Source organism: Polyodon spathula, chromosome 3 (assembly GCF_017654505.1).
Source record: "Polyodon spathula isolate WHYD16114869_AA chromosome 3, ASM1765450v1, whole genome shotgun sequence".
Lineage (NCBI taxonomy): Eukaryota > Metazoa > Chordata > Actinopteri > Acipenseriformes > Polyodontidae > Polyodon > Polyodon spathula.
The window spans coordinates 6,062,077-6,082,814 of NC_054536.1; the positions used below are offsets into that span (position 1 = coordinate 6,062,077).

The 20,738-nt window shown below is 38.4% G+C and overlaps 1 protein-coding gene across 7 annotated transcripts in view; it reads left to right on the forward strand.

Moving 5' to 3' along the window:
- The window catches only part of LOC121311053 (partitioning defective 3 homolog), a 358,770-nt gene that overhangs the window by 329,007 nt on the left and 9,025 nt on the right, over nt 1-20,738 (forward strand). For all 7 annotated transcript variants that reach the window (XM_041243850.1, XM_041243852.1, XM_041243853.1 and 4 more), the window contains one exon: nt 15,342-15,462. In XM_041243850.1, the coding sequence (XP_041099784.1) occupies nt 15,342-15,462 (121 nt within the window). The remainder of the gene's footprint in view (nt 1-15,341; nt 15,463-20,738) is intronic.

The following is a 20,738-nucleotide window of genomic DNA, read 5'->3' on the forward strand; positions in this document are numbered from 1 at the left end:
TGGTATGGATATTTATAAGACCCAAGTAAAATGCTCTTGCTGGTCTCTCTTACTTTATCAAGATCGATATGTTCTGACTTGTTCAGGATCTCTCCCCCTGTGACGGTCGCTAAGCAAGGTTAAAGTAAAACAGGACCTCTTGTAGTCCAGATGTCAGGCCTGTCACTTGGATCACACAGCATAACACTTTTATTGTATGTCTTAGACATACTGCCAAGATCTGAAATGCGCTGTTAGCCTGTTTTTATTAGCTGTGATGAGTTTATCAAGTCTTCACACATTGTTTTCAGTAAGACATTTATTATGTATCTTTTATTAATAGGAACCCCCTCTTTTTACAGTGGATCGTGTTTTGTCAAAAGGGAACTCGAGATATTTTCACTTCCTTCTTTTTCCTTTACAGGAGATTCTGTTTTGCAAACTCTTATAGTCACGTTTGCTTTTGTGCAAGATATCTTCTTTTCATTTCCTTGTTTCTGTTTGTAATTTCTTTGTCTTGTGATTGTGAAATATACCACAGTTCTATGGAACTCAGTGTAAAATAGCAGCATCCGCTGCAAGGGTGCAAAATACGTTGGAGTCATGTGCTGGAGTTTGGTACATTAAATTGGAAGCTAATAATTAACAAAATCTCTCTATCTTATGGAGTAGCATTACAAACACAAAGAATAATTCATTTTTTATATTTATCCAATTTCATTCTTTAACCAAGCAACCTACTGTACCAAACCCATACTTTCAATATTCCAGCTGGGTCTTGATAAAAATGCCATTGTGGGTTGACTTTAACACAAATACAGTCAAATAAAAATCTCATTAAGCGGGGAGGGACTCCATTGTAACTATTCCAGTTTTGTTTTTTTCTGAAATGTCTCCCCTAAAAGATGCAGTTACTCCCAGTATAGTTAGCTCCTCGCATTACTCTAGTTATGGACAACTCTGCCCCTTCCTGACCAGGTATTTGTAGTTTAATTGAGCCACATAAACATTCATCCAAGTTCATGATTTCATTAACTATGTTAAACCTGGTGTAGAATGGCCCTCCAATTGCCAAGCTCTGTTCTAAGTGTTGTTTTTGGGGAGTTTGCCTTTGTGTCGAATGCTACTTCTGCCACTCCTGCAACATTTGAATAAATTATAATAGCTGGATATTTAAAGTACCTTGTCTGACAGACAGTTAGCTGTGCTGTAGGAGTAAGTAGTAATATCTTAAATTTCCTTGTGACTGCTCCTGCCCACAGCACGTGGGATTAATTTGTAAGCCTATTACGAACTCCAGGGTTTGTAGAATGGGCAGGGTACCAATGTTAATTGCAGGGGCTGTAGTGTTGCTGGGGAATAGGCGTGGGGCCCCCCTGCTGTTTGATAGTCCTTGATAAGGTCAGAGTGCTGGAAGGAAATGGCTTGTGCAGCTTGTTTAATTGTCCTATGTGACTGAGGTGGTTCTGCAGTTGGAATGTGGCTAAAGGAAGTGTCATTGTAGCCAGGGGAACTAAATAGATTGCACTGCTTGAAATGGGTTTCATCAGCAAGCAGGTATGAACACTGAATTTGCCATGGCCATATACACAATGCTGTCTCTACTATAGTCTGCAGGAAAGATTTGTTTGCGAGGCCACAGGCAATTTATTGTGAAATGTTTAATATCTGATGGTAAACTGTTTCATTAAGCTTTTAATAATGAGTTACACCTTCCATCTTTCTTTAATGGGGATCCTCGTAAAGGATGGTACAAATGGAATTTAACAGGGAACACTAATGTTTCTTTCTTTCCAATGAATACAGTAATGTTTCTAACTCCAAACAAACCCTTAGAAAACTATGAGAAATGTCACCAGAAATAAAAAGCAAAGTGTTTTTTTTTTATTGCAAAGCAAGTCATTTATAACAGTTTGTTTTTAAATGTCCTGTATATTACCTTTTTCAGCAACACAGAATATAGACATACTGGACACTAATCACAAAAGCTTGAGTTAAATATTTGTGGAAAGTCAACAGTTACAGCATAGTCAATTACAGATTCTTGACAATGTAACCTTTTACAAAGACTAACTCAAGATAATCTCTGGATTTGTGTAGGAAATAAATTCCAGTTTTGAACAGCAGGAAAACCAAATGCCCTTTATTTCTCTTTATTTTCTGAAATCCCCTCCTTCCTATGTTTGTTATGTTAATGGATTAAGAAAGATTATTATGTTGTACGCTTACTGATAACAGACTGATTTGTAAAACATGTTTTAAGATCTCCTGATTAAAAGCGCTTTCAGGAGAAGAACATTGCTAAGTGATATTGAGCTTGTTAGCCAGGTTGCTTTAAGTAATCTCATTAAGAATAAGCCAAGCAGCTTTGATATAGAGAAAATAGTCTGTTAAAAGCTTGTTGCATGTTAATTCAGTCATTGAAATTCAATTTAAAGATGTAGCCAAAGACATCGCCGTCTGTAATTACATATTTGCAATATAGACAATGTTCTTAGTTAATTTTAATGTACAAGAAGTTTAAGTGATAATCGTCTTATCAGTGTGAGTTTTAAAACATGATGTGACTGGAGATCTAATTTTGAGTAGTGGGCTGTTATTTAATAATGGCACACACCAAGTGACATGTTATCGTTGTTAATTATTTATCACCTATTGAGTTCTGTCATACCCTCAGATTTATTAGCCATTAGCATTCTATCACAAAATGGTTTTACCCTCAAAGATATTGTTTATTTTCTAACTCGATTGCTGGACATATTGGTTAATCTCTAAACCATGGGAACTGATGGCGCTCCATAACCCTGGCAAAAGTGTGTCTTAAAACAAAAGTCCTGTGTGCTCCAATATAAAAACACTTCAGAGATCAAGTTAAATTAAAAAGCTGGGAAAGAAAAAGAGAAATAGTTTAGGAGACAGGCATAAACATTTTGAAATGTAATCCTAGCTGCGCTGCCTGATTTCCTATTGTGCCGTTGCCTCTTCTGGGAAGGGGCAGACTCTGAGTGCAATGAAACTGGTTCTTCTATGATAGCAGACCTGGTCCCGTGCCAGTGTCTTACTCTGTTGTTGCAAAAAAAACAATAAACACTAGTTCTAATTGTCTTTCGCAAAAGCGTTTCTCCAAACGCTGCCCATTACTGTAGAGCCGCGGATAGCTTTACTGTCATGGTCTGTACTTGACAGGTAAGTCTTTGCAGCATGATTCCTAGTTCACAAAAAAACTTTATATGTTTATGAAAACTGTTAGAAATCCATGTTAAAAAAATACAATTTCTAGGGGTGTTTCCTGTAAGCCTCTAATAAAGAATAGAGCAAGGCGGGCTGCATTCTGGAAGAGTGTTATAAACAGGGGCCAAACTGATTGCATTTTTGTGGTAAGTTGAATACACTCTTTTGTTCCCAACTATTGATGAAATATTAGGCCCAAAAAAAGGCTAAGTGGCTGTGTTAAGCATTAATATGGTATCAATTCATATATCCTTATAAAAATAAAATCACACATTTTTCATTTACTGTTTTTGAGATAATGGATAAATCATAGTCATTAGTAACCACTAAATCAAATACTATGGTCATTATTTTCAGTAGACTGAGCCAAAGCAAACTTAACATGTATCATTCTATATTATCCTGAGACAGCGAAGGTGTCATATTGGATATATCTGTTTGGCAGAGCTAAAACTTTAAAATATTCATTAAGATGTTTTACACATTACTTACTACTACCGTTCCAACTACACAGCCTGCTTGTCACTTTCTCATACGGTATTCTCGGAAGTCATTAATATGAACCTTTTTGTAGGTCGCGTAACATGTGATTACCCTGGGGTGATGTTGCCCTTTAGTCTCAGTATTATGTTTCTGTTTCTTCAGGATCTTTCACCATTGCCCTTACCTTAATCCAATGGATTTTACAGCCATTTGGTGCCTCTATTGATTGTCACGCATCATTGAAGAAAGTCATTGAAACAGTTTCCAGCCCCTGGTGGTTTGGGTTATGTGTGCTGCCATTAGCAAGAGTATGGCCTTTGACCTTACAAGAGAGTCCGTCGGACCAAATTACAGTAGTGCAGGTCTACAGGAGAATGAATTAGGCAGTATGTGGCACATTTTGTTCTGTGTGGGTTTTATTTTTTCTTTGCATAGCTTGTTATCGCTGACAGATTTTGTAATCCTGGTGTGTTTCTCTTTTAATATTTCATGAAGCATGCAGCGCCAGGAGAGGTGTAAATAATTCCCAGTGTGATTCACTGCCTGCTGGGTTTCACTCATTGACATTTTGTAATGAACTTGTGTACAGCATGATGATACAAAATAAGATGCTGAATTTGTGGAGCCTTTTTTTTATTATTATTATTTTTTAGTTATTTCCTTACAAACTTTCATGCATATACAAAAAGGCAAAATTTAGGGAAATACTATAATTGTGATTGAAGCCTCTTGTCCTACAGACACAATAAGGGTTTGTAGAGCTAGGTGCTGTAATTATCTGAGAGTGGAGATTTTAGACCACGGTGCATTTCAGGTTGCTACAAGTAAAAGTTGGACTTAAATCAATTTCTCGCAAGTCAGTATAGTGGACTCTGTATACGTAGCCTTTGCTTTTATTTTGAAGCTGTATCTTGATAGCTTCTTATCCAAATGGCAGAACTCCTCACAGACCTCAATGACCCAGATTGCCTGGTGTCTCTCTCCCAATGATCGGCAGGGTATTTCAGTCCCACTTCTGCTCCTTACGCAAACTGGACGTTAAACTGGAGTTCAGTTTCTTAATTCATGGACGTTCATTTGTCACTCACAACCTATTGCTTCATTGCTGTGCAGTATTCTAGGGAATCGCAGTTCTGTATTCAAACCTATGTATTTACATGACCAAATTGTACATTATACTAAGGTTCTTATCAGTATATTTTAGAGATGTTTGTGAGAAACTGGGTTAACATGTTAGTGCCCCATTCACTGTTTAAAACCTCTTGCTTGATTACTGCGTATCAATGGCAGCTTGTCATAAGGGGCTATGGAGGCTAAGCCTACGTGTAATTTTGTAAAAGTAAAAAAAGTATTTCACTTAAAAATAATAATTGCAGTGTAATAACCAGCTTGATCTGTGATAGCTGTATATCACGGGTGGGGTTTGTTTAGCCTCTAGCGCCTGTTCCATACATTTTCAAACCTTACGTCATACTTTCCAAGGTCTACTTTATTGCTAATGGCTAACATGACAGAATCCCACCCATTTTGAGTTTTCTGTAGCCCTAAAAGGGGTGGGATTCTGTGTATTCCACCTTCAGTCACCCTCTGTTTTACTGTATTTGTATTGGCTATACGATACAAGTTTGCGGCTAGCATCCACCACTCCTAATTATACTTAATTTTGACGTGTTTGTTGTCAGACATACTCTATGCTCTACCATTTCCCTTCCGGGTCATGTGTGGCTACACTCTTTTGAAATCCCTACGCAGTACTGAGTTGTAGATTGTTTCAGTTAACGATGGCTGCCATTTTAAAAACTTATATTGTACCTTCAGGAACGGATCAAAACAAAAATGTCTTTTTAATTGCTCATGGTATGAAAAAATATATAGTTGACTTTGAGTATTCAACAGCAAAAGCTGTTCTGCTTGCAATGTTTGCATTTTCAAACTGGCTCTTCATCTTCCCCATGAATTTCAGTGGACTACAGTGATTTGAAAAATCTTCCACGGGCTATAAAAAGACACGCAACAACACCTGGTCATGTATCTGCAGAGGTAAAACTTCAGCTTCTTGGGAAAGTCAGAATTGACATCGCGTTAGATGAAGGTTGCGTATACAAATTGCTAAACAAAATGCTCTTGTTTAGAGGAACAGAGATGTGGTAACGCGCCTAATATATGCCGTTACCTATTTAGCAAGATGGCAGTTGCCATTTTGGAGGGATGCAGAAGGTGCTGAACCATTGAATAAAAGGAATTGTCGAGAACTATGTTAGCAAAATATGACACATTACTGAATACGCACATAAGTGAATCTGGACTGTCTAAAACAATTCAAAATATTACAGTACATGGGGAAATTAATGGAAATAGCTGCTGCCCCTTTTTTTCATGGGAAGTGGATGAAACTACTGTCGTTTCTTGCAGATTGCAGTTGTCAATTATTCTGAGGCGAGAGATTCTTCAGATTTTTTGATATGCGTGAGGGCTGCGATGCTCAGTGCATTTTTAATTGTATTGATCATGAAATAAATTAGTTGGATTATGTAACCAAACTGGCAGCACTAACACATGTTGGTGCTGCAGTGATGGCATCCCAACTGAATACTTACAGGCAACAGGAAAAGTAAGTATATAGTAAGTGTATTTTTATACACTGTTATGCCATCTTTAACCTGGTGATTAGTCAAGCCTCAAAGTTCATCAGAGAAGCAAGAATTTTCTTTGCTTCATTATCTGGATTTGCAAGTTTTTTCCAAGTCAACAAAGCAAATGAGCTTGCTTGAGCATTGTGGAACCGGCAGACTTCTATCGACGCTCCAGCTCATTGGAATTTTACTTCCAAGGCAGTCGGCACTGTGCTGTCGAAACATCAACAACTTATACAAAGCTTTGAAACTATTATGGACTCAACTGAGTTTGACGATGATGCCATCACTGCATCAAGTGGCTTCATTAACACACTGATTTTTTTTTTTAAATTCATGTTTATGCTGTTTTCATACAACCAGGTTTTCCGCGGGACTGATCGATATTCTGCAGCAGAAAGTTGAAAACACCAGTGATCAGGGTGTGTACACCTGTGACACTGACATTAACTCCAACACTAACCAAGCTAACACCCGTGATCAGGGTATCTGTACACCTGTGGCACTGACATTAACTCCAACACTAACCAAGCTAACACCTGTGATCAGGGTATCCGTACACCTGTGACACTGACATTAACTCCAACACTAACCAAGCTAATACCCGTGTTCAACCTATCTGTACACCTGTGGCTGGAGCCTCAATTCATTATTTAATCACATTCAATTCACGGCTCCAGCCACATTCCCACCTGTCTTTTTAGGCTGCAATAAGGCTATGGTTACTGTATTTCATGGAAAGTTGATATCTGCAAAATTTAAATTGATATGTCTACATCCACCATAAACTACTCGAGGACCACTGTGAATTATTTCATAAATCGACACACAGACCATGTGTACAGTGTACCAAAGTGAAAAATGTAGGACTATGCTGTCTTCCCTGGTAAACACAGAAACTCAAAACTACTTTGATGAATGACTTTCATTTTAAAGTCTATGAATTCTCGTCTTTTAAAAGCAGTGTGTTGGATACAGTGAAACTGTACCTTAATATCCAATTGCAATGAACTGTGGGAAGTGTCTTAATGATAACTGACATGTCATTATAACTTGTGGAATGTTTTTCCACTTGCACTAGGGTTCTGGAATGGTGTATAAATCCAATTTATCAACAGTTTTATATTGTGTGCTCTAGTTTGAACGGGGCATATTAATATACAAAGAGAACACTATTGGAATGTATTGTATATGAAAATGTAAAGATAAACAACATCTTGAGTAAATCAAAATTACCAACATTACTAATTGTAACTTTTTAAAGTATAGTTATAGTTGTAGTGGCACCATAAACTTTGATTACATTCTTTATTAAATTCAGGCCTAGTTAGAAAAGTGTGGTTTCATATTTTAGGTAGCTATTGGTTTTACCATGCCCAACATGAAGCATGCCACCCGCAACCTGATACTCATTGCAAATGTAACAAAGTTCACTGGACAAATATTTCCACTAATGCCTCATCAGTTTTCTATCACCTGATGTATCAGCCAAATTGCCTTTCTGCTTGACTTGAGTTTCTTCTGGTTTTTACCTTAGAATGTATGATTGAGTGTTTGTGCATGGTATGTCCAGTATTGATTTGAGACTTGCTTTCATAATCTTGCATCACAACACAATTGCTTTGCCGTTCTGAAATTTCATGAGCTTTGAAAATGTGACTGACAAATAGAGGCAATTTAATGCAATTTCATACTTCTGTTTGAGTACAGCAATATTCTACGGGGGGGCGGGGGGGATAACAATACCAAACACCAATAAGCTATGCCATCTTGACAGCCACAATTATGTCAAAGTACGTTCTAGAATAAGATTTTTTACCCCAACAAATGAACTTCTAAACAGGGATTCAGATTGTTTTGAACAGCAATCCTTTTTTTTCTCTCATTCATTTTCTTAGTCCTTTGAAAACAACATTTTAAACCTCAAATAAATCCTCTAATAACGACATATAGTAGAACTTTCTTGAACCCTAACTGTAATTCCTTTTTCGTCTCAACATTTCACATCAAAAGAAAACACAGAATTACAAATTATAGCCTGCTTTGTAGAGATGACAGAGCTGTTAATTCCAGGTTGATTTATTGGTGTAATAAAGAGTTGTCTTAATGCTGTTTCTTCTGGCAATGCCCAAAGCCATTGATATATGGGGAAGGGGTTACAGTGCAGCATTTATTGAATGTAGAGTATGAGGGCCCAGCAAGGCAGCAATGTCTTTTTTCTTTGAAAAGCAGATCATTGACTCATGAAGGAGGGGTAGAAATCCACAGAGCGCCAGCATGCTCTTTTAAAGTCTTGTTTATAACCAGCTGGTGGGAAATGTATAACGTGGACAAGCGGCTTTAAATCATGTTGTAAAAGAAAGACTTAAATGAAGTGTTTGATGGGTTTGCTCTTCCTTTATTGTCACTCCCTTTTAATCCAGTGCAGAAAGCAAGCAGACAGGATTCATTAAGTATTAATTGAAATCCAAAAGAGTCTGAGGCTTCCGATCCATTTAACCTAGACGGCGCTGTAGACCGACGTACACATAAAAATAAGACGTCATCATAATTTATGTGAAGTTGAGACTTTCTGCAGCTCTCCCTTATGTATACTCTTAGACTGAATGGTGCCACAAAAAACATTGTCTTCTACATGCTAGAGCTTAATATTAAATGACACATTTAATGTTCCTGCCTTTTATAAATGGTGAGACACACCACAGAGGGTGAAAACTGCTTCTCAGGTTGTGATTCCCAATTGTATACATTTACTGACCATGCTTTCATGCGGCTTGCCCTATATCCTACCCATCTTAGTCAAAACAGGTATTTCAAATGCCTTTTCAATCTGCCTATCACAGCATTCTCAGTTAGCTCCAAAGTGAACATCTAATTTAGATTAATTTGTCCCAACTGAAATAAAACAGTTCTTCACACATTTTTGCTGCCTAATGTTCAGTAATTTGTGCTGGCCAGCTGACCGTCTCCACAAAGAAAGCAATTCTATAATATGTGTCACTTTTACAGCAGACCAGTTGTTTTGTTTTTGTGTGTTTATATTGGTGTGAAAACCTAATACAGAGGAATGGTGGTGGTGCTGCTGGAAGGAAAGTAGTGTGTTGCCTGACAGTCTGAAAGGTAACGTCTCCATTGTTGTTTCTTTATTTCTGCCAGGAGTACTTCCCGATTGCCACTGGGAGCATTCACTTTTTTTTTTTTTACCCTGCACTCAGGCAAAATAGTTGAGACGTGGCGTGCCAAATTCACCATTATGTAGGAGTGCACATTTTAAAGCATGATCATCCATTCCAAGGCTGACTGTACTCCTTGCATTCTGCGCTTCAATCAGTGCAGTATTTTCTAGTTTAATGGATAGTTGGGCATCGGATACACATGGCAATAAATAAGTTGCATCGTCTTATATTTATGCCAACATTGTCATGAGTGTCAGTTCAGTGTTTGGTTTGTGGGTTTTCATATTGACTGATATTGCATAGTGACTGGGCAAAGGCTTTAAAAGTTGTCTGTTTTAAAAAAAAAAGAGATCTTTATATATTTGTTTGTGTGTGTGTTACATAAACAGCAGAAACACACTTTAACAGGAAAGGAAATACTTTATTTTCTTGTACACTGGAATATTGAATTTACAATAAGGGGATGATCCGTAGTGGAAACCAATCAATTTCAGTATTAACGGGCCATGAGGGTGAAGATCTTCTCCTCCATTTATTGCACTGTCCTGTCAAACCCAGGCTCTCATTGGTCTTGTTCTGAAGTAACCCCCCCCCCCCAATTCTCATAGCCTTCTGATTAAATTACTGTTTATTGGCAGAGGTTTAGATTTATAGGCTTCTTGGGACTGACTATTCTTCATAGTCCCAGTGCTAAGAGGATAGCCCAGCCTCATCTAACCTTGCCTTGCCTTTTGAATTTTACAGCCAACATCTGCTCCTCATTGGAAACTAGCCTGGTCATTGGCAACGTATTGGCTCCAGCCCGTTTCTGAAAGGCCACACACAAGTTAACATCTAGAAAGTGGCTGAAGCATCTCCACGCTGTGTATTTCCGGTCATAAAAGCAGTCCTGAGATTCTGGGTGTGGGGGGCCAGTGTGATAGGTTGTGATAGCTCTGATTATTGTATTACATGCTGAGCTGCTTTTATTATTTGTTGTGTTGTTATTTTAAACAGTGTTTTTGCTGTATGTTCATGTTACACAAAAGACCTGCAAAAGAGAGGCCAATAACTTGAAATGAGTTTCTGAGGTTGTTCTGACAAGACACCCTATTGTTTTTTTGACCCAGACTTGTTATTGAGCATAATTCAGAAGGTATAGTCTTCTGCAATCACCCTCTGTGTTCAAAGAAATTGCTTTTCAGCCACTAAGGCAAGAGGACAAACAATGTTAGTAGGCTTCCAAGCAGCTGGTAAACAATGACTTTTTGAAGCAAATATAGTCAGCTATTGACTGGGTATCACTACTTTTAAAAGAACAGTATAGGAGAACTATTACCTATGTCCAATATCAACTGTTTCATCGTATGGATTTCATTTTGAATAACTGCTTATTGTTTTTTGGTTTGAAAACTAAAAACGTGTGTTTTTTTTTTTGTTTTTTTGTAATTACATTTTTATTGAAACATATGATTACATGGGTTGTCAAGACATACATACGCTGTATGTATAGGTCAAGAAAATAGTAAATAGTTAATTACAGTTTGTGAGTCCCTCCGCATCAGTATGGTAGCAGCCTTAGCTCTGTTGGCTGAAGACCTCTCCAGAAAAATGTCTAAAAACACTTGTAGCCGGTGTCGCATGAAGAGCTGATGAGTAGGGAGCCAGTGCTGAACAATCATTTTCTCTGCAGCAGTCATGCCAGCCAACCACAATCTACATTCCTTCTCAGAAAGAGGAAATTTAGAGACATGACCCAGAAGGAGCAGGGCAAGGTCCTGTGGAAAGAACCTCCTGATAATAGCAGAAATGGTGTCAGCTACCTGTCCCCAAAATTGCGTCTGGGAAGTCCCACAGTATATGCATTAAAGTGCTTGGTATCCCTCGGTTGCACAAAGTACAACAGGGATGAGGAGCTAGACCCACATAATGCCATTTGCAAAGGGTCATATAGGTTCTGTGGCATATTATATGCATACACAAATGTTGGGATGATATCAATACCACCCCTAATGCTTTACTTTGCAATATCTTTTGGTTACACCACCAGCATGTTCTGGTATATGAATATGAGACAGGGAAAGTTTTATGTATAAATGTATATTTGAAACTGGCATCTAATTCAAGGTCTGTACTGATGCGCATGTTCTCTTGAAGTGTGTGCATATGGTCCTCCACAGAACAAAAATGTCTTCCCAGTAGCTTCATCATTATTGGGACCTTTTAAAAGCAGTTTTCAGTATTGGTCCTAATGGAAGCTGTTTGTACTGTGGTTTCCTGCAAAGCATTTCAATGCAGTAATGCCTCTTAAGTCATTCATGTCCGGTCCCGTCCCTGTTCGAGACATTTGCAATCAGGCTTGCGGTAGGGCACGTCAGCACCAGACAAGTGTGTCATCACACATTCCAGGAGCTAATCTCTAAATTAATTTCTTGCAGATGTTTTTTTAGTTGGCTCCTGATTTTCTTTTTAATCCTCTCCCTTAACCTCTTGTGTACAAACCTCTCGCTTCAGGACATTGATATCACTAATCTAGTTATGAGCTGTTAGATGCAGTCTACAGGGGTGGGTTATTTACAGTGACATTGTTTTAATCCTGATGATAGAACTACAAGCAAGAACACACAAAGAGGATTTACTTGAATTTAACACAAGGGTTGTTTTATTACCTGTATGCAGATGCCTTTCTTTAACTATGAGAATGCCTGTCCATGCTAGCTTTGCAATTAATATTTTAAAACAATACCAAGTAATCTGGGGTAAGTCATTGTATTACTAAACCCTCACCTTTACTGGAATTATTAGGAGACTTAGAAGTTGTGACCATGATAGTTACTTTAAATTAGTTTATCGTATATCATTCACCTACAAAGTGGTGAAATGTTTATCAGATTATTAAACATCCCCATGAGGTGAGCTTATGACCTGGCAAATCAGCCACTGCTTCTACATTGAGCAACAATTCCAGCGAGCAACTTTGTATTTTCAGTGTTTTTGCAACTCCTTGGACATTACTGTATTCTATGATTTTCTTTAAGTTCTCTTACTGGTATCCAGTATAAAATGAACCCTGTTTTAATGTCGGTCCTCAGTGGTACACCACGTGCTTTCTCACAGGTCTTTATACTTGGTAGACAGCTGTATTTTATGATTCTGTCAGTGAAGTTACATTACTGGTGGTGTCCGGTGAACTTTAACTGTTTTCAATGTCACATTGTTTTACCTTTTGACATATCTTTTTCATTCATTTCTAGTTATAAACGTGTCTGGCTGAAAAGACACCAACACAATATTTGCCTAGATCACCACACCTGTAAATTAAACCATCAGGGCAATGAAGTGAGCTACATATAAACATAAGTATCTCAGTACTGTTGCTGTTATGAGACAGACAAAAGCGGACAGCAATTTGAATAAAAAAAAAAAAGCCCCTCAAAAAATAACTCTGGCTTTATCAAGCGTGAACTAATGTGAATGTCATGCAGATGATCTTGTAGCAGCCTGCTCTGTAGATTTAAGAGTAAATATAGTTGAATACATTCACACTGTCGGTGTATCATTACCTTCACAATCCGATTGCAAATAAGTTCAGCACCTAACCTCTGCTTGGAATGGGGTTGGAAAGGCAATCAAAATGTGCCTTACATGGAAGAACAAACGGTAAGTGCAATTGCAGAGACACATTCAGAGTATTATTAGAGGTATTCTCATTGTATTGAAATAAACAGTCAAATACGACATTGGATTAACACCTCCAGTGTAACAGCAACCCAAACAGAACCACAGCCTCTGCAGTGGTTGTTGCTTTAAATGCTGGTCTGCAATTTACAGGCAATATTTAAATGACTTATTATTTAAAGAGATTGCTTATCATAATCACAAGTTTGTTACAAGCAAGCTGTGGAAAGGTGATAAAAGAAGATGCTGATTAACAAAGCAAAGTTTATTGATCGTCATTGACGACACACTCAACCCCTCCGAATGAAATGGATGCAAATGAGGTTCCTGCAGCAATATATTAAATGGAAGGAAACTGTACGGCCTTCAAATTTTCCCAGTTGGCCATAAAATATTTATTCAGTTAAAAAAAATAACAACAACATAATTACTTTCAGGGTTGTAGTGTACAGTACAATACTTAATCTATACAGAGGAAGCTGGTAGTCAGCAAGGTGCAAATGCAGGAGGAGAGGATCAGGTGTGTAAAGGCCGTTTCCCAGGCCAAGCAGGGAGAATGGATGAGATGGGAGAGTGTGGAACAACGCAAGACCTATGGACAATAGAACAGAGCAGGGTCAGTTTCCTCATCAGATCAGCATATGATGATCTCCCATCACCACAGAACCTAAACCTCCAGGTGGGTGAGGATCCCTCATGTCCTTTGTGTTCATCACCTGCAACATTAAGGCACATTTTGACAGGATGTAAGGTGGGTCTTAGCCAAGGATGGTTTACTTGGCGTCATGACCAGGTGCTGCGATGTTTGGCCTTAGCATTGAAAGACAAACGTAACCTAACTAATAAGTTGCCAGTTCCATCAAAGCATTACACACAAAAGACAACATTCCTCCGTCCAAAGGTAGAGTTAACAGTGCCATGGGAGGTGTGGATGAGGCATATGAGAGGAAGAAACTTCAGTATTCTCAACTAGCTGCTGAAGTGGAACAGCGAGGATGGAAAGTCCGGGTTTACCCAGTAGAGGTGGGTTGTCAAGGATATGTGGCACACTTTGTGGCACACAACCTGGTTTCTCAGAGATGTCGGGTTCAGTAGCCAAGAGTTGCGTCACACAGTGAAGCAGCAACAGAAAGGAGCAGCAACTGACTATGGTTGAGACAGAAAGATTCTGTCTGGGGATCTCAAGCACAATAGAAAGGGCTGAGTTGAGTGGGAGACGGAGGAGGGTGATGCTGGGAAGCCAGAATCACTTTTGAGCCCTCTTGAGGTGTCGAGGGCTAGTCGACGAAACACCGAGGATGGAAGACCCCAGAGATGTACCCTACTTGGCTCAATCCAGACGGTTGTCATGCTGATGCTCTGGGGAGACCGCACTGGGTTGATCCCCAGAGCCAGCATCGCGGCCATAGTTCGTACTGATACGCTGGGGAGGCAATAAGATGATCCCTGCAGCCAGCATTACACTTCAGCCATCAACATCAGGCAGAAGAATGCCTACACCATGAGATGGAAAGAAACGCAAATGGATGGAGATGCAGATGGATCACATTAGTTTACTGTAAAGCTGCGTCTTAGTTGGTTCTTATCTTGGCGAGAGCAGAGTTAAAATCAGCATGAAGTTTTAACATCTACTCTCACGTAATGGAAATCATACAGAGAACACGCTGCTACTGTATAGAGTAGGCATACATGTATTGGTGTGTGGTTGTATTGATTTTTCTATTTATTTGTATTGAATAGATTTTAATGTTTAAATATCAGGTTATACAGCTGCTAAATTCCAAGATAAAAAAAAAAAAAAAGTTAAAAGCTTGTGAGGTTCTTAAATCGTTTCATATTTGGGTACCCACATGCCAAAATAAATCAATAGTTGATCTCAGAATTGTGACATAGTCGAGTGGCTTTGGCATGTGTTTTTTTTTTCATTAAGACAAATGCATAATTGTCTATTTTGAATCCAGTGGTAGTACAATTATAATAGAACAATAGTCTGTCACTATGAGGGCATTTTGTTCTGGCTGTTTTTGAACTGATGCAGATTCCTCTTAACTCATTCGCATCAACACCGTGGTCTGACTGCCTATTTATGAATGATAACCCTTGGAACTAACATAATACATTGTTGTGTATTTAAAAAAAAAAAAAAAACAGCCACTTGTCCTAATTGCTCTCTTCTCTTCAGCAACAGGCTGGCTCCTAGCAACCACGACCGGATACAGAGGCTGAGACAGGAGTTCCAGCAGGCCCAGCAGGAGGACGACGGGGGCAGTCGCAGGCGCACCTACAGCTTCGAGCAGCCTTGGGTGAGTGTTTAGATCACGGCCAGATGTGGAGGCAGCAGGTTGCATGACTTTCATTAACTCTTCAGCAGCTGCTGACCTTTGACCTGCATGCAGCATGGCAACATGGAGCACCATGTGCCCCTAACATTTTAACCTCCTAACATCTCGCACATCTCCATCTGTGGTCCACCACTCCCTCATTTCATCACGTGTTGTAGCTGTCCGTCACTGGACTGGCACGGAAAGGATCTATCACACTTCCATGGGCACTTCCATCACTTCTGGATGAACTCATTCGTCTGCATGAACTCATTCTTCTGCAGTTGATATCAATCGAGGACTTCATTGGGAAGAACTTCATTGCATTTCCTTTTTATTGCAACACTTTTAACCATGTTGCTTAAAACCACAATCCTCAGCACTGAAAATCAAGCAATTGAGAGGGGACACAAAAGCAAAGGACTACTGTGTTGTACTATACAAAGTGCCTGTTATTGCTGGAGGATTGTTCTGATGTCTTTTTGATTTGCATTATGTTTAAAGTCGTCTACCACTTTCTAACTAACATGCTTGCATTGAATAGTCATGTTTTACAGCAGGGTAACACTGGGTTTATGTAATGTAGAAATATTATCTGGTGTGGTTTCTTGGTGATATGAATGGATAGACTATTCTCGGATATATGGAAAACCTGTCCTGTCTATTCTTGTCTCGGGTGCACAGTGTGTACGAGATTTTATTGTTTTTTGGGAAAACTTTTTTCCTCTCACCACCTTTTATTGTTTCCAACTTATTTGTTTCTCTGACTTGCTCATTTTTATTTTTTTGTATTAAAACCATAACCATCATTTGTGTAAAATAAGTGTATTCCTCACAACATCACATATTAATAACTGTGCAAGACTTTTTCTTTTTTAAAAGACTAAAACAAATAAAAATGTTGGTTACATTTCTTATCACTGACAGTTCCTTTTCTATGGAAAAAACATACCACTGTATTTATCATTGCCCTCTATTTACTGGCCCTCCACCTCTGGGTAGAGTAGCATGTTTGTTTGACATTTTTTGAGAAATCCATGAACTCTGAATACTGTAAACAAAACTACTCAAGGTTAAAGTTCAAACCGTTGTGTATCCTTGCTTCATAACAGCTCGAGCCCGTCAGCTAAGCTTGTCTTAGTTTCCTGTAACAACTGGAAGGGAATTTTAAGGATGACAGGCTAATTACCTAACAGAATAGAACCATTTCCAAATTACAGGTCGAAACACTGACCTTTTTCTCCAAAACGATTTGTGAATCATAGCAACGTCTTGGAGCCCACTGATAATATCTCACTCAGGTCGGACTGTAATTACTTCAGTTTAAGGAAAATGGAATAGTTGTAATTGGCTTTGTGAAATAGAATTAATAGAATGTTCACAAAGCTACTTAAGGAAAAACATGGCTATGTGAAATTAGAATTACAAGCGGACGACTTCCAGCTAGGTAGATAAGCTGCTTTGTCAGATGAAACAGACTTTGATTTTCAGAGTTTTAGTTTGTGTGTTACAAAAGCCACTTGTTAAGATACAGTAACACTAAGGCTTTATCCTGAACTTTTGTCTCTTCCATGATAAGAATGTGTACCCCATTAAACTTATGTGCTGCCATTTTGCAAGAACCAGACTCTTACTCTAAACCTTTTTTTTTTTTTTTTTAAACAAAAGGAAATCCTCTTGTGTGCATCAGTACTGTACTTTTTTGCAGAAAGTAGGGAAATAAAAAGCGTTGTCAAGGTAGCCAGTGCTTTAAAGAAGTAAAAGATCAGGAAAAACATGTTGAAATAACTATAATCTTTGAAAACAACATGCTAAGCAATAGACATCCCTCAAGGGATAAGACAGGGAGGCAAAAAAGTGACATTAGCTCAATCAGTTCTCCTGCTGTCTTCATAAAAGATCTTTGAAGCAATGTCCAGAGTCAAATGTGCTTGCAAAATATTGACATGAGATGCAAACAGTTGTGCTAGCGGTTAGTTATATTAAGCAACCACAGACTTATTCGGTGAAAAATGAAGCTGTAGAAAGTTGTCTTTTGTTTGGCAATCTCTGCGGTGACTTGCGGACTGCAACTGCTCTCCTTAGCAAATGTAAACAGCGCCACGGAATTAAAGAATTAAAGGCACATTCATTTAAGCTGTCCTTACTGTTTAAAAAAAACATGTTTCATGTTGTTTTAACTTCTGAATATGTGGTTTGTTTGCTCTCTGCCGTGGCTAAAATAAACCCAATCAATAAGGTTGGATACGTGCCATGAGAGGTAGGCTATGTACAAAGAAACTAACTACGACATTGTGTCAAATACCCCTGGAGTGAAAAGTGAATAGGTTGTCCAAGAAAGCTTTCACCAGGTTAATTATTGCCATAGCACTGCTTCCAAATTCTGTATCACACAGCAGGGAAGAGGAATGTGATTAAACCCTAACCATCAATTGCAACGCAGGCCTAACGTATAGGGTGAATATTTACTCCCGAGGACTCTCTACATTAGGTTTCCATTGATTTAAAGCTGATGCTTCTTTCTGCGCTTAAGTCTACTGCTTTTCAAAACGCTCTACAACATCAGTAGCTTCCCTGTTTGGGAGAAAAATAGTGTGTCTTAAACTTGTATAATGACAGAGCTATCGAAAGACAATAATACTTGCTGCTTGGACGATTTGTAAAGCCTCATCCTTAATGAAGAGTCAGTGAGGAGGATTTGGAAATGTGTACAATTAGTCTCCATTTTTTCCCAGTTTTAACCTCAATAAATATATCAAACTATCTTCAATGTAAGAACTGATGCATTTAAAAAAAAAAAAAAAAGTTATGTTTAGTTTTTAATCCCTTAAACAGTGTACATTTTAACCCTGCAGCCAATATACTTGCCATTGAGATAATAGTAATGAAATAGGTATGGGCACATACCCAGGACAGTAAAGGGTTAAAGCAGTAAGAGAGTCCTTAATTCAGTGCCAACAGTTATACACAGTGTTAAAACACTGGAAATACTTGAATGTATGATAGCAGGCAGTAAATTACAGTTCTTATTTCATATCATGAGGGAAGAACGCCTTCATTATCATAATGAGTGACACTTGTTAATTGTTCATTGAGTAGTCTGAAGTATAGTGAAAGTTATTGACTTGTTTGTTGACGTGGTTCATTCAGATTAGGTTGGCCTTGCTTTGTTAAAAGGGTTATCTCAGCTTCACTCTGCTTGAAAATGCCTCTGTGTCATTAATGTCAGAATTGAATGCAGCCAACATCCGCCATTTAGTGTTGACAATTGTTCCCGTAAAGTTTAAACATTTAGGACACACTGCCAAAATTCAGACAGCAGTAATTTTAGAACAACTGAAATCAAATGATGCACGTGCTTGTAAAGTACATGGTATGACCAATTACAAAAAATATTTCTGCTTCTGCTAGCAAGCTGAAAAAACATATAACAGCTTACATACCGTGTCAAGTAACAAAAGATTTATTTAACCGTGAACAGAAATGCTAAAAGGTAGTGGTACTCATTCCCTTTGAAAACTGGATTCAAAAGCCTGGCTGGAGAGAATACAGCAAATTTGTAAAAATGAAAAGAAAAAGCATACACTTGCCATGGCAACCTGTGCTTTTTAAATATCATGAATAAAATATTCAAGGACACATTTGCACCTACTGAATTGAGGTGCCATGTACAATTTTAGACATAACAGATTTCATTTTGCAATATGTTTTTATATGTAATATGGTGAAGGTCATACAACTGTATCAAGCACCAATCAACATCTCTTTGTGATGACAGTCTTCTGTTGAGAATAGATCTGCTTTTCAGCCATTGTTATGATTTCTGAATGAATCTTGACTTGTTTCAGAAACCTAAGCTGTTGCATGTTGTTTAAGGACATTCTGCCTGTTTGGTTTTTGAAATGCACGAGTTTGTGGCCCCAGGGTCTGGAGGGGATATTTTTATATAGCCGGATGCATATCAGTAGATATAAGGAAATTCATGAAACTGGAACAGGGTGTGTGGTATTAACATAATCACTGTACTACTTAACACAAACCTGGTATCTGTACAGAAAACAAAAGACTGCTGCAGGGTTAAACAACCTGTTTTTATACAGAAAGAAAGCCATTTATTAGAAGATAAGTGGTGAGGGTATTATAGTTTCCATATCTGCACCTCCTCAGGTGGAATGGTCAGAAACTGTGAAAATATCCTGTTACTTGAATGCCCTATTCCATCTTCCGATTCTAGAATTTAGAAAGACACAGATAATAACCATGTATGGAGATATTGTAATAGGCAAGACTGACTTGCACTGCAGTACAGGAAATCACATGTTTAGTGTGTCAGATTGAATATGCATGCATGATAGCATAGAAAAGGCCATTTATTAAGGGATGTGTCCAGGAGAGTATTTAACATTTCTGCTGCTCCATTTTAAGCAGACCACTAAGAGCTAGCACCCAAGACATCAGTGAAACACACCAGCAGACAGCGAGCAACGTTCTAATGAACAGGGCAGTTTTGTTGCTAATAAATTTGCTGGCGTGTTTATGCATCTTGGGTGTGGTCAGAGGAATGATTGTTAACAGATCTCTTCTCTGTAACTACAGTTTCTCAGGCCTCTTGAAGGCATTTATTTAAACTGAAACACTGGGAAATGTTACGTTGTCCAGGAAAATTCAAACCATATGCTCTTTTGTTAAATGCTGGAAATTGTTCCGATCCCTATAGGATAAAAGTTATTGCGTGAGACATGGGGAATAAGCTGCATATGCATACATGGTCAAAGTCATTACTGGAACCTTGACACTGCTTCTGATATGTCGGGGGAAGCCCTTGTATTATCCCTATCAAGGCCACGCTTCTTTGTGCTGCTGAAATTCAGAGCTGTGTCCATGTGGACCCTCTGCATCTCCTTGTAGCTGCAAATCATTTTGATAATTGCACCTTAGTTTGTGCTTGGCTGTTTGTACAGGTGCTGGGATGCCTTTTATGTTCTTTTTGCACTTCAATTTTAATTGAATTAACTAAAAACACAGCCTGCATTGATCTTTCTTGTTTTTTGGCGGTTTCTTGTGTTACAAATGCAAAGGCAGTTCCATGTTGTTTTTTTTTTTTTTTTACATGGGGACAAATGTAATGTCGTATGAAGTGTAATACCTCAAAATTACGAGTCAGTTTTTTTTCCCTGATTCCATTATCCTGCCTGATTATTTCTCGGAGAATGAATCAGTCATATGTCATTGGTTATGTGGTGTCAGTCATGGTGCAT